Source organism: Heteronotia binoei, chromosome 14 (genome assembly GCF_032191835.1).
Source record: "Heteronotia binoei isolate CCM8104 ecotype False Entrance Well chromosome 14, APGP_CSIRO_Hbin_v1, whole genome shotgun sequence".
Lineage (NCBI taxonomy): Eukaryota > Metazoa > Chordata > Lepidosauria > Squamata > Gekkonidae > Heteronotia > Heteronotia binoei.
In genome coordinates this window covers 26,088,827-26,102,456 of record NC_083236.1, presented here as the reverse complement: position 1 = coordinate 26,102,456, position 13,630 = coordinate 26,088,827, and the positions used below count along the sequence as shown (strand labels likewise).

Genomic DNA, 13,630 nt, shown 5'->3' with positions numbered 1-13,630 from the left:
CTGACATAGGCATCCTACAGAAGAGCCTCACTCCCTGAAACAGTCTGCCTGTGAAACTTTCAAGAAATATGCATGCGGTGAGCAAAAATTGCAAGTGGTATTGTACCAAAATGTCCTAATCTACTAGTATATGCCATTTTTTAACAATTTTATGGTGGTGGTTAGCAACTTCTCCAGAAGAGAAAAGCAAAGAAAAATGGCCTGAAGTGGCATACAAGAGTACAAAGAAACAAAGCAAATTAAAGCTGGTAAAACAAACACAGCATCCAATACAATCAGTCAATCCGTAGCATTTGCCTGCGGGGCTGGCAGCATCAGCTGAACTGAAGCAATAAAGCTGCTGGGCTCCAGAAACTTTCAGGATTTTCTGCAGCAAAATAAATTGACTATTTTTAGCGGCTCTTCCCCCCCCCCCCCCAACATAGCAGATTCACGGGCTTGCCAATTAAGTGTGGTGCCTGGAAACCAGTAAGAGTCGCCTAGTGACCTTCTTAGCAACTGTGCAGCTTCCCCTAGCAACAGTAGCCCTTTGGTCCCTAAGCATTTCGCCATTCCTGGGGCACCCTCGCAATGGGAGCTCTCTGTGTAGGAAACACAATCCGATTAACAGGACCTAGGATTTGCAGCCATTTGAAAGGCACAGAAAAAGAACAAATTGACAGGCCTGGTCTCAAAGCGATTCCACATCATTTGAAAAGACACACGCACATCAAGAGAACATTTTGAAGATTCCCAGGAGCTGGTGGACAGCATGTAGCATGATCTGCTGTTCTTGTCCCCGAAGGAAATGTGCAGCACAGAGGTGAGTTGCGTTTGTTGAAGAGTGTTCTTTTTTTGATGTGGAATGTTTCTGGGGAGTTCTGGAGCCAAAATGGGGAGGAGGGGGGAGAAGTCTATTTACATATATGTCTAAAAATGCCAGAGTCTAGTTCATCCCATAATATTGTTTGATTTCACTTGTGAAAAACCTTGTGGGTGCAATAGAAGTTGGGCACTGATTTCGGTGCTGCATAGTCAAGTGAAAGGATGGGGGAAAGAATGGGTAAGGGAGAGCTTTATATGGAAAGGATCCCTGGGGGGTGGGGATGGTGTAGTGCATCTCTGCCTGCTTTGATCACAGAGACAGACCACCCCACTGCTGGACGCAAATCGGGGCAAGCTGGTAGTGCTCGAGCAGCAGAATCACCAGGTGCAATGCAATATTTTCTCCCATAGGAATGAATGGCAGCCATTCAATGACATGGGAGAAAGCAAAGGGCATGCCACTGAGACAGGCCAAGCTTCTCCCTGCTCCTGCTGAATCCAGGTATTGAAAGACTGTAGCCTGCACAATCACATTCTAAGTTCCATTGCTCGCGTTTAATTGCGGTAAGACATTTAGAAACTGGCTTTTAAAGAAGGGCAAGTAGTGATGTGTCCTGGTTAGTACCAAAGTAAAAAAACAAATCTTGATTTTTCTGTGGACTTACTGACTCCATTGCAGAACACTTCTTTTTACAGAAAGCTAATATGATGTACAAGACTGTCCCCCCCACAAGTTTTTAAATCCAGAGGCATGTTAGTCTGTGCTGTAAAATAGTGAATAGTCCAGTAGCAACTTTAAGGCTAACAACTTGTATTATAGCAAAAGCTTTCGAGAAACATAGCTCTCTTTGTCAGATGCATCTGACGAAGACGGCTGTGTTCTTTGAAAGCTTATCTCTCTCTCTCTCTCTCTCTCGGCTTGGCTTCGCGAACGAAGATTTAAGAAGGGTGCAATAGTCCACGTTTGCTGCAGGCTCGCTGGTGGCTGACAAGACCAATGCGGGACAGGCAGGTCCGGCCACAGCGGCTGCAGGGAAAAGTCTGATTTAGGGTTGGTCCTGTAGCAGTGCGATTCTTCCTCAATCTCCTTTTGTCCTCAAGACCAGCTATGCGTGCGTTCTCAAAAGAAGAAACAGCCTGGTGGATGGTGTGCCTCCACGCTTTGCGATCTGAGGCTATGTCAGACCACTGGTGATGGTTGATGTGACAGGTGCTAAGGGATTTCTTCAAGGAGTCCTTGTACCTCTTCCTTGGTGCCCCTCTATTTCGATGGCCGGTGGAGAGTTCGCCATACAGGGCAATCTTGGGAAGGCGGTGGTTTTCCATCCTAGAAATATGCCCTGCCCAGCGCAGCTGCGTCTTCAACAGCAGTGCCTCGATGCTGGTAACCTCTGCCCGCTTGAGGACTTCAGTGTTGGTCACAAAGTCACTCCAGTGGATGTTGAGGATGGTGCGAAGGCAGCGCTGATGAAAGCGCTCAAGGAGTCGCAGGTGATGACGGTATAAAACCCACGATTCGGAGCCATAGATGAGGGTTGTCATCACAACCGCTTTGTAAACATTGATCTTTGTGCCTTTTTTCAGATGCTTGTTGCTCCACACTCTTTTGTGCAGTCGGCCAAATGCACGGTTTGCCTTTGCCAGCCTGTTGTCAATCTCCTTGTCGATCTTGGCATCTGAGGAGATGATGCACCCCAGGTAGCTGAACTGCTGGACTGTCTTCAGAACTGATTCACCCACAGTGATGCAGGGAGGGTGATAATCTTCCTGGGGTGCAGGCTGGTGGAGAACTTCTGTCTTCTTCAGACTAACTTCTAGGCCGAATAGCTTGGCAGCCTCTGCAAAGCAGGACGTCATATGCTGCAGAGCTGATACCGAGTGGGAGACGAGTGCAGCATCATCAGCAAACAGTAGCTCTCGGATGAGTTTTTCCATTGTCTTGGAGTGTGCCTTTAGTCGCCTCAGGTTGAACAGGCTGCCATCGGTGCGATAGCGGATGTAGACACCATCGTCCTCATCTAGATCTACTGCGGCTCTTTGAAGCATCATGCTAAAGAAGATCGTAAAGAGAGTTGGCGCGAGAACGCAGCCTTGCTTTACACCTGTGCCTATTGGGAAGGGCTCCGAGAGGTCGTTGCAGTGTCTGACTTGGCCTCGCTGGTCTTCGTGTAGCTGGATGATCATGCTGAGGAACCTTGGGGGACATCCTAAACGTTCCAAGATTTGCCACAGGCCTTTCCTGCTAACGGTATCGAAAGCTTTGGTAAGGTCGACAAAAGTCACATACAGAGCCTTGTTCTGTTCCCTGCATTTCTCTTGGAGCTGCCTGAGAACAAATACCATGTCGGTGGTGCTCCTGTTAGCTCTGAAGCCGCACTGGCTCTCTGGGAGGAGTTCTTCTGCAATGGTGGGCACCAGTCTGTTCAGGAGTATTCTGGCAAGGATTTTGCCTGCGATGGAGAGCAGGGTTATCCCCCGGTAGTTGGAGCAGTCTGACTTTTCCCCTTTGTTCTTGTATAGGGTGATGATGATTGCATCGCGAAAGTCCTGTGGTAATTTGCCTTGTTCCCAGCAGGTGACAAGTACTTTGTGAAGTGAGCTATGTAGTACTGTGCCCCCATGCTTCCAGATCTCTGGTGGAATTCCATCAACTCCTGCTGCCTTGCCACTTTTCAGTTGCTTGATGGCTTTAACAGTCTCTTCTAGGGTGGGGATCTCATCCAACTCTGTTTTCACCGGTTGAAGTGGGGTGAGGTGGATTGCTGAATCTTGAACTACGCGGTTGGCACTGAAGAGAACCTGAAAATACTCCGACCACCGGTTCAGTATGGATGCCTTGTCTGTGAGGAGCACTTGGCCGTCTGCACTATGCAAGGGACTCTGAGCCTGATATGATGGACCATATACTGCCTTCAGGGCTTCGTAGAACCCTCTTAAATCACCAGTGTCTGCACACAGCTGGGTTCTCTCTGCAAGCTTGGTCCACCACTCGTTCTGAATGTCTCGAAGCTTGCGCTGGAGGTTGCTACATGCAGCGCGAAAGGTTGCTTTTTTCCCAGGACAGGAGGGCTGAGCAAGATGTGCTTGGTAGGCAGATCTCTTTTTTGCCAGTAATTCTTGGATCTCTTGATTGTTCTCATCAAACCAGTCCTTGTTCTTCCTTGTGGAGAACCCGAGGACTTCTTCAGAGATCTGCAGGACGGTAGTTTTTAGGTGTTCCCAGAGTGCTTCTGGAGAAGGGTCTGTGGGGCAACTGAGGTCCTCAATTCTTGACTGGAGTTTTGCCTGGAAGGCAGCTTTAACTTCGGCTGACTGAAGGCTGCCAACCTGAAACTTCCTCCGAGGGATACCTCCTCTCCTGGGTGTGGGTTTAAAGTGAAGACGGAGATTGCAGCGTACAAGACGATGATCCGTATGACATTCTGCGCTGGGCATTACTCGGGTGTGTAAGACATCTCGAAGGTCTCTCTGGCGCACCAGAATGTAGTCGATAAGGTGCCAATGCTTGGACCGTGGGTGCATCCAGGTTGTCTTCAGACTGTTCTTCTGCTGGAAGATAGTGTTGGTGATGGTGAGCTGGTGCTCCATGCAGAATTCTAGCAGGAGGCGCCCGTTGTCATTGCAGTTGCCAATGCCGTGTTTGCCAAGTACTCCTTTCCAGGCTTCCGAGTCTTTACCTACTCTGGCATTGAAGTCGCCAAGGATGATCACCTTGTCCTCTGTAGGGGTCTTCCGTACGAGGTTGCGTAGATCAGCATAGAACTTGTTCTTTTCTGCAGGATCTGCTTGAAGGGTTGGGGCATACACACTGAAGAGTGTTGCATGCTGCTTGTTTTGAAGTGGGAGGCGCATGGACATGATGCGATCTGAGTGACCTGTTGGAAGGTTTTCGAGTTTGGAGGCAATGGAGTTCCTGACCATGAAGCCAACGCCAGAAAGGCGGCTCTCAGCCTTTGACTTACCCGACCAGTAGAGGGTATAGCCAGCACCGTGTTCTTGAAGACTACCTTCCTCAGGGAAACGGACCTCACTGAGAGCTGCTATGTCGATATTCAACCTGAGAAGTTCGTGGGCAACTAGAGCAGAGCGTCGTTCAGGGCGACCACTGCCTACTGTGTCAAGCATGGTTCTGATGTTCCAACACGCAAGCTGTAGTCTTTGCACACTTTGTGAGGCAGGTGCATGCCTTTTCTTTGTTGTTATTTTTCGACCGCAAGTAAGGATGCCCGTTGACCGCGGCTAGCCAACTGGGGTGGGGGAGACGAGCTTTGTTTAGGCCACCTTTTCTAGGCCCCTCTCCGTGTGGAGCAAGCAGTGCTGTCCCTAGATAAGGCTGCTTGGTCGTTCAGGGTGCTGCCGAAAGATGCTTTCGTCTCCGGGTTAGCATCAGGCGACCAATATCCTGAACCGCCTACATGCAGGATCGGGACTGCGGCTTCCAGTGGCACCTTCCACCTGCCGTTTCGCCCCTTGCCTATCGCTGCAGGACTTGATGCGTTGTGGGTTGTGTGTGTGGATATGCCCTTCAGGCCTGCGCAGAGGAATTTTTTAGGTGAAGCGCAGTGTGCGCGGTACTGGCTCCACCCTTTCACCTGGGGGTCATCTGCCATGGCCCAGTAAGCCGGGACGCAGGCAGTGAAAGCTTATGCTACAATACAATTTGTTAGTCTTAAAGGTGCCATTGGACACTTTACTATTTTCCAGTTTTTAAAAATACATTTTATGCGGTGATGTTATACTGAACAATAATTTGATGCCACTTAGGCATCCAAGAGCCCCATGGCGCAGAGTGTTAAAGCTGCAGTACCGCAGTCCTAAGCTCTGCTCATGACTTGAGTTCGATCCCCAGCAGAAGCTGAGTTTTCAGATAGCCGGCTTGAGGTTGACTCAGCCTTCCATCCTTCCGAGGTCGGTAAAATGAGTACCCAGCTTGCTGGGGGGAAAGTGTAGATGACTGGGGAAGGCAATGGCAAACCACCCCCTAAAAAGTCTGCTATGAAAATGTTGTGAAAGCAACGTCACCCCAGAGTCAGAAACGACTGGTGCTTGCACAGGGGACCTTTCCTTTCCAGGCATCCAAGAGCAATTGAAAATGAATCATGATGAATGCCAAATTAGCTGACCTATAGGGGAAAAAAAGAGAGAAAAATCCCACCAGAAAATCTACAACTGGTTACAGAGATCAAGACAAAAATCTGTAAGGATGGTGTTGGTCCATCAACTGGGAGTTGCCCAGGTGCCAAAGGCTGGGGAATACCATGTGTGGTGAGTTGACTGGAATTGTCTTCAGCTTGATTATGCATTGTCAACACAGATCTGGAAAATTCCTGAGGGTAGAATTTGGGAAGGTGGAGCAGAAGGGATGTGATGTCACGCTAGGACTTCTGTTTTGCCTACAGATTGTGGTATGCCATACAAACCCAGAGAAATAGAAGTCACAGAACAACATTGCATCTGCCATTTCCTCATGGGGAAACATTTCTGCTGTTTGGACATCAGTGGTAATTTCAGAAGAATGCTGGCCCCACCTTGAGGTTGGTAATCCAATGTGTGTGCTGCTTTCCCAAAAGGCATTTGTAGTGGTGTATTTTCCCACAGAGAAACGACATTTCTGGAACTGAACCACTGCCCTCGCTCACAAGCAGTTTTGTTTGCTTTTGCAGCTTCTTCAGAGCACAGAGCATCTAGCAGCATGTCCAAGCAAAACCGAGATGTAGAGTTAGTTTGCCTGATGCAGGACAAAGCACTTGATCTTCAAAACTCCACCCTTCCCTATCAAGGCATAGCCGATCAGTTGCCCAATGTCCCCATGGCTCCATCCCGCATACCTGTCCTCATCTCCAGAAAACAGAAAGCTGGTGTGGTGAACCCCAGTTTTGTGAAGGAAGAAGCATCCCTTTCTCGCAATTCAGGTAATGTAGCAGCTGGCTTTTGTAGGGCTTTGTATTGTGTGCTGTTCTTTGCTTTTTTGACTTTTGTATCTTTTGGATGAGCCTCCAAAACACTCAGTATTCATAAAGAAATGGTTTCTCTGTGAAAACATCCAAATTGTAGCTTTCCATCTTTCTCAAAAAAGAAACCTCTCATTTCTGCTTCAGAAATTGTAAAAGAAGATAAATCCTGAAAGAATTCTGTTGTGCAGCTTCATGAGTGTGCACACATCTTGCAGGAGAAGGGCTGAAGGCTGGGAGGTGGGGGGGAGCCTTCCTTCATAAATGGCCCTCTTGAGACAGTCAAGATTTGGCTTTCCAGGTCTTCTTCATTTAACTATTCAGGGGTCAATTTACACTTCATATACTTGAAATTACCTTTCTGGACAAGTTACATTGTAAAACCATGTGTTACGAAAATAAAAACTGCACTGCAAAGGACATTTATTTGGAGAAAGCCACAGAAATGAATCAAATAAAGCTTTAAAAAGTCAAATCTAAAACTATAAGGAATGGAGGGTTTTGATTAAGAGGTGGCTAGATGATAGTAATTAATATTATTAATCAAAATAGTAAGAATGTCTTGACCTGGATAGTCCAGGCAAGCTGGATTTCACCAGATCTTGGAAGCCTAGGCAGGGTCGATTGCAGTTAGTACTTGGATGGGAGACATCTTTGAAATCCTGCCCTGAGACTGCTTTGGCGGGGAGGGCAAGATATAAATTAAATATTATTATTATTATTATTATTGAAATACCCAGCTAGTATTTCACTTCTCTGAATATCTTCCAGATCCTCACTAGGGGTCAGTCACCAGTGTTTGAAATAACTTCCAGATACACACAATATACCAAATACAAAAAATAAAAATAGTAAGAACCTTTACAATAAGTTATTCCTTTTAGTTCATTAAAATTTTAATTGTACAATATTTCCATTTTTTTCAGCACTTCATGATTGGAATGTGCACCAAATTATCTTATGTGCTTTATAAAAAAAAAAAAGGTAAAGGTAGTCAGTCCCCTGTGCATATACTAAAACAGAAAGAATGAGAAAAACATTTGCTCATTTGAAATATCTCATAATGGGTTTTGTTTAACTTTTGCAGCGACAAATAATTTTTACATTTGTACTTTTGATTAGAGCTGTGCCCAATAGCCTTAGTTTTTTTGATACGTTTCATAAAATACTGATTTAGGCACAAAAGGGTATCATGCATCGGCGATGAAAAGTTACAATTATGAAAGAAGATGTGTATAAATGTAAGACTAACATTTTAATGAAAAAATAACATAAATAGTATTATGTTTTATACATGGGCAGCCCAATCCAGAGAACCGCTCTGTAGCTGCGCTCGAGTGCAGAACTAGTGTAGGCGGACGCAGTCGGCTCTCAAAGGGGAAACATTATGCCACGCACCGAGGGGGAGATACTGTCAAAGCAACCGTGCAGTGAAAAACCCGTCACCAACGTGCCTGCCTGTCCCTCGCTCTAAGTCCGTATGGCAGGGAGCTCCCTGGCAGAACTTCCCGCCATGCGAAGCTGTCCCTAACAACTGAGTTGTGCAAGGCCAGAGCAGAAGTATTTCTAGGAGGGGGGGACCACGATTGGGTGCTGGGAAGGGGGCTCATCAGCCCGAGGTGCGAGGGGATTGGTGAGGCAATCACACCACTCCCTAAGGGGTTTGCGAGCTTCCACAGCGGCAGAGGTGACCTTTGTTTTTTGTTTCAATGAGTGCCTATGGGACATACTGCTGTTTTTGCAGACGTAACGTTGCGCCTCTCGGGGGGGCGTGTTATAGCCCAAACTACTCAGGGAGCCACCTAAGCTTGGCCGCGCCCCCAACTCCACCCCCTCCTGTGCCTGAGCACGCGCTCCACCTCACTTCTGCCCAAGCTCGGGCGCAGCCCTCAGGCACTGATGCTATCAGGCGGAGCGACACTCTGGCGGCCCCATCCGCACATAACTCCCCTCCACTGTGGTGGCGCCGGCTGTACGCGGGCGCAAATGCTTCTTGCTCCCACATAGCAGATCGCCTGCTCCCAAAAGACTTTCCGCCCCCCTCCTTAGGATTGTGCTCTAAAGTGTACTATAAAAGTTTTATGAAGGCAATGAGTGCACAAAAACAAAAGTACTTAGACTCTGATTTAATGCTTTAAATATAATGCCATTTTGGCCCCAGTATATTTGTGTGTGTGTGTGTTGGCATCCTTAAACTGCATACACCATAGGAGTACTCTTGGCTTGGAACCTCACAATACTTTGTGATCGACTCCAGTCTCATAGCAGCCATTTCGTAACTGGCCAGTTTGTACTCTCTTTAAAAATCACCAGTGTTTACTGGCTCAACAAATCAGAGGAACCTCTGACAGAGAGCCCATTGGTAGAAGGTGTTAGGTACCTTTTGTTTGTGGCCAAAGCCAATGCATTTGTTTGGATTTAACTTGTTTCTACTTTATAATTCCTTTCAGGGCTTTTTTTGTAGCAGGAACTCCTTTGCATATTAGGTCACACCCTCCTGATGTAGCCAATCTTCCTGGAGCTTACAGTAGGCCCTGTACTAAGAGCCCTGGAAGCTCTTGGAGGATAGAAATAGCAGCTCTCCAGCAGCCCTGGCCCCACTCAATGCACAGCAGCCAAGAAGGTCTGAGCGCCTGCTCCGGCTGCAACGCCACTGAGGATGTTCTCCGCAGCTGAGAACGAAACGTCTGGAAGGAAAACTTTCTCCAGTAGAACACGGCACTTGATCCCGAAAGACTCTACAAACCCTAATCTTGGAGGATTGTCTACATCAGGGGTGTGTGGCCTAATATGCAAATGAGTTCCTACTACAAAATAGCCCTGATTCCTTTAAATATTCTTTCTTCCCCAGGACTACAGGCAAGCAAGCATTCCACAGTGATTGGCAAGACCGTAAAGTTTAAAAATGGCTCTTCAGGGCTGCCCAGACTTATCCGAAGCACTCACCCCATCACCCAAAACAAATCCCCAAACAAATCCCAAACTCTCATGGTGCCAGCTACACCCACAGCCCTCAAGAGGTATGAGCTGTCTTTTTCATTCTTCTAAAAGTGAGGATGGGACCAGGATTAAGCAAGAACTGCTCACTTTTTTGGACTGGTGTTTTCAGCAGTGTTCAAAAAATCTCCAACCAACACCAGCCTGTTGCTAGAAATGTTTGCAAATTCATTTAAATTACTCTTATTTTGTACTTCCAAATGCTGTTTTTGGTTCTGAATGTGTCTGTTGGTGTTAGAAGCGGTTGTAATAGCATCTGTAAGATCAAGTACATGCAGGGTTTTTTTTTTTTTAGCAGAAACTAACAGGAACGCAGTTCCAGCTGGCTTGGTGTCAGGGAGTATGGCCTAATAGGCAAAGAAGTTCCTGCTGGGCTTTTGCTACAAAGAAGCCATGGGTACATGGGTCAGCAGATACAGTTCTTGGGCACTTGCTTAGAAGATTTTTTTTCTATACAATTGTTTAAAATATATTTGACATGTCACATGTTATTAGTTCTCCAAGTCTTTGCTTCCCCAACTGATATCTGCAACCAAACTACCTGGTTGCCTCTGGAGTCAAAGCACCTTTAAGACCAACAAAGTTTTATTCAAGGTATGAGCTTTTTGCCTTGCTACACAGAGAGAGAGAGAGAGAGTGGTTTTTGTTGGCTCATTATGCCAGGGCTTTTCTAAGTGCGACAGGGTTTGCTGAGTTAGTGTGAGCTAGCTCATAGATTTTTAGCTTCCGGCTCAACTATTTTTGTCTTAGCTCAGGAAAAATGGTCCCAGAGCAAACTAATTTATGCAGTAGCTCACAATTTTAATGCCAGCAGCTCACAAAGAAGAATTTTTGCTCATAAGACTCCACAGTTTAGAGGGAGTATTGGTTCTGACATGCATAATTGAACTCCAAAGGGAGTTCTGGCCATCACATTTAAAGGGACCGCACACCTTTTAAATGCCTTCCCTCCATTGGAAATAATGAAAGATGGGGGCACCTTCTTTGGGGGCTCATAGAATTGGAGCCCCTGGTCCAGTCTTTTTAAAACTTGTAATTATTTGGGCACTGGATGCTATGCTGAAAATTTGGTGCCTCTACCTCAAAAAGCCCCCCACCCAGAGCCCCAGATACCTACAGATTAATTATCCATTAAACTCTATGGGAATCGGTTTCCATAGGGAATAATGGAGTGTGCAGTAGGCATTTCCCTCCCCTCCCACTGTTTTCTGATGATCCTAAAGTGTGGGGGAGGGCCTCTAAACCGGGGGATCCCCTGCCCCCACCTGGGGATTGGCATCCTTAAATCAGTGAATTAGGCTGGGAGTGTGTGTCCAGACCAAGTTAATCCAGCACATTTCCTTTGTAGACTGGGGATTTTTAACGTAGGCTTCCCATATAAATAGGCTGATACTAACCATTATACATTGCTGTCTTTGTATTCTTGCACTGCCTCATAGGAGCTGCAATTATTCATCTAGGGAAGACTATCATTTTATAGATAAAAACACAGCCCTCAGTCTGTGGCATTGTGCCTTCCCATGTTCTTGACCAGTACATGAAGCAACTTATGTACAAAAACTCACAATGCCCAGCCATTTCATGCTTTCCTCTGGGTCTTAGGCTCAAAGCATTGACCATGTGATGTCAATAAATCAAAAGTAGGCTTGCAACTTACAGATACACACCTGAACAACACCTGAACAGCATACGCAAGATTGCTAAAGCACAAGACATTGTCTCTAGATTTTGATGCAATTATTCAGAGCAAAAGGTGTCACCTATTAGAGACTGTTAAATAAAATATTGCAAGAGTGCTAATCTTTTAAGCATGTTTTATTTAATTTAAAAATATGTCTGTGTTAGTCTGTGACCTTTATAAAGTTTATATCTTCACTACCTGGCATTACATTTTATTATACACATGGCCAAGCCCAATAAGGTCCCTTTTATTTCAGATTCAGCCCTTGTAACAAATTTGTTTGACACCCCTGCTTTAGAGCTTATGGAGAGCACTCTTAAGTGGTTCCTCTCAGAAGTAAGTCCATTGTATTCAATAATGTTTACTCCCAGAAAAATGCTGACTGTCATTATGTGCTCAATAGGGAAAAAAAATCTGAGCTTCCCAAAAATGGTATATTGATAAATTAAATAAGTAAATAAACTGTACCATTTCTGGAATTCTTTCCCCACTTCAGAAAGAAGCTTCACTCTCAGGAGGACAATGTAGAAGAGCTTCGAGTACCATCTCCATACCAGTCTCCAGTCAATGCAGAAGAATGTCAAGTATCATCTCCGTACCAATCTACAGTCAATGTAGATGAACTTGGAGTACCATCTCCATGCCAGTCTACAGTCAATGTGGATGAACTTCAAGTACCATCTCCACACCAGTCTCCAGTCAAAGCTTGGTCAGACCAGTCTAGCCCACAGGCAGAAGAGTGAGTCTGGGGACAAAGTTAGCTAATTTCATTTGCTGGTCACACATATTCCACAGGGTAGTGTGTGTTTGTGTGCAGAAGGATCATAAGATTTACCTTTGCAAGAGCTGGATCAAGGTCAACACTTCATGGTTCCCTTGGCCCGTCTCACCTAATTCAAGTCAGACATGGTGTACCCTCCAGGGAGCAGTCACTTCACTTGCCTTCCACATCTGGCTAAAGACTGCACCTAACCACCTCTTTTAAGTCCCACATGTGTATAGTCCCCAGCCGGGCTGGATCCACACTCTTCCTTATTGTGGTCCTCATATTTTAGAAGATGACTGACTGAGAATAATAATTAAAAAAATGATGATGGTAGATGGTACTGGATCAGGGATAGGCAAGCTTCTTGGCCTCAGTACCAGCCATTTCCCTGTGATGATGTTGGTGCACTGGTAAACCAAACTGGGGGAAGACAGTAGACACTCAAGAGCAAACCAGGTGCAAGCAACATCGACAGTGTCTTTGTGTGTGTGTGTGTTGATCTGATGATGGCGTGGACCCAAAAGATACATATGCTATTAACTATACAGGAGGTGATGGCAGCTACAAGCATAGACAGCTTCAAGAAGGGATTGGATAAACAAATGGAGGTTCATCAGTGGCTATTAGACACAAGGTAGAGAGGGAATTCTTTGTCTGGGGCAGTGATACTCTGTATTCTTGCAGCTGGGGAGGGCTTCTAGTGTCCTGGCCCCACTGGTGGACCTCCTGGTGCACCTGGTTTTCTGGCCACTGTGTGACACAGAGGTCGTTTTCGCACTCACCTTCCGCCGGCGCGACCCCCCTCTTCACCGCGCAGGATCTGCGCGGATTTCGCACTAAACGCTGTGGAGCAGCCAGAAAAGCCGGAAGCTCCCGGCGCAAAAGCCGCTCAAACTGAAACCGCCAAAAAGCAGTTTGGCGTTTGCGCAGCTTTTGCAACGGGAGCTTTCGGCTTTTCTGGCTGCTTCGCAGCGTTTAGTGCGAAATCCGTGCAGATCCTGCGCGGTGAAGAGGGGGGTCGCGCCGGCGGAAGGTGAGTGCGAAAACGACCAGAGTGTTGGACTGGATGGGCCACTGGCCTGATCCAACATGGTTTTTCTTATGTTTTTATACTAGTCACTGGACTTTTCCACATTCTTATTTTCCTTGCTTTCTTTTTTTCTGTTGCTTTGAGTTGTTGTTTTTCCTGTTCTGCATGCATTTTTCCCCTCTAGTGGTCAATTTGATATTAGATTGCTCCATGTCTGGCATATCTCCCTGCAGATTTAAGCTGCAGGTTTTTATGCCAGGCAAAAAATTATATAATATTGAACTGACCACTAGAGGGAGCAAAACATGTGAAGAACAGTACACTCCCCCCCCCAAAAAAAAACCCATGAGAGAAACACAGGTGAGGAAAATGGAAAGACAGAAAAGCCCATATCTCCATGC

General features: G+C 46.2%; 1 protein-coding gene across 2 annotated transcripts in view; it reads left to right on the top strand.

Annotated features, from left to right (window-relative positions):
- The first annotated feature begins 748 nt into the window (after nt 1-748).
- CNGB1 (cyclic nucleotide gated channel subunit beta 1) overlaps nt 749-13,630 on the top strand; it is a 42,532-nt gene continuing 29,650 nt past the window's right edge. The window contains exons 1-5 of one of the 2 annotated variants that reach the window (XM_060254366.1): nt 749-802; nt 6,468-6,716; nt 9,607-9,775; nt 11,930-12,003; nt 12,094-12,172. In XM_060254366.1, the coding sequence (XP_060110349.1) occupies nt 6,497-6,716; nt 9,607-9,775; nt 11,930-12,003; nt 12,094-12,172 (542 nt within the window). In that variant the 5' untranslated portion in view covers nt 749-802; nt 6,468-6,496. Of the gene's footprint in view, nt 803-6,467; nt 6,717-9,606; nt 9,776-11,929; nt 12,173-13,630 lie in introns of both variants that reach the window. The other variant, XM_060254365.1, reaches the window with a different exon arrangement.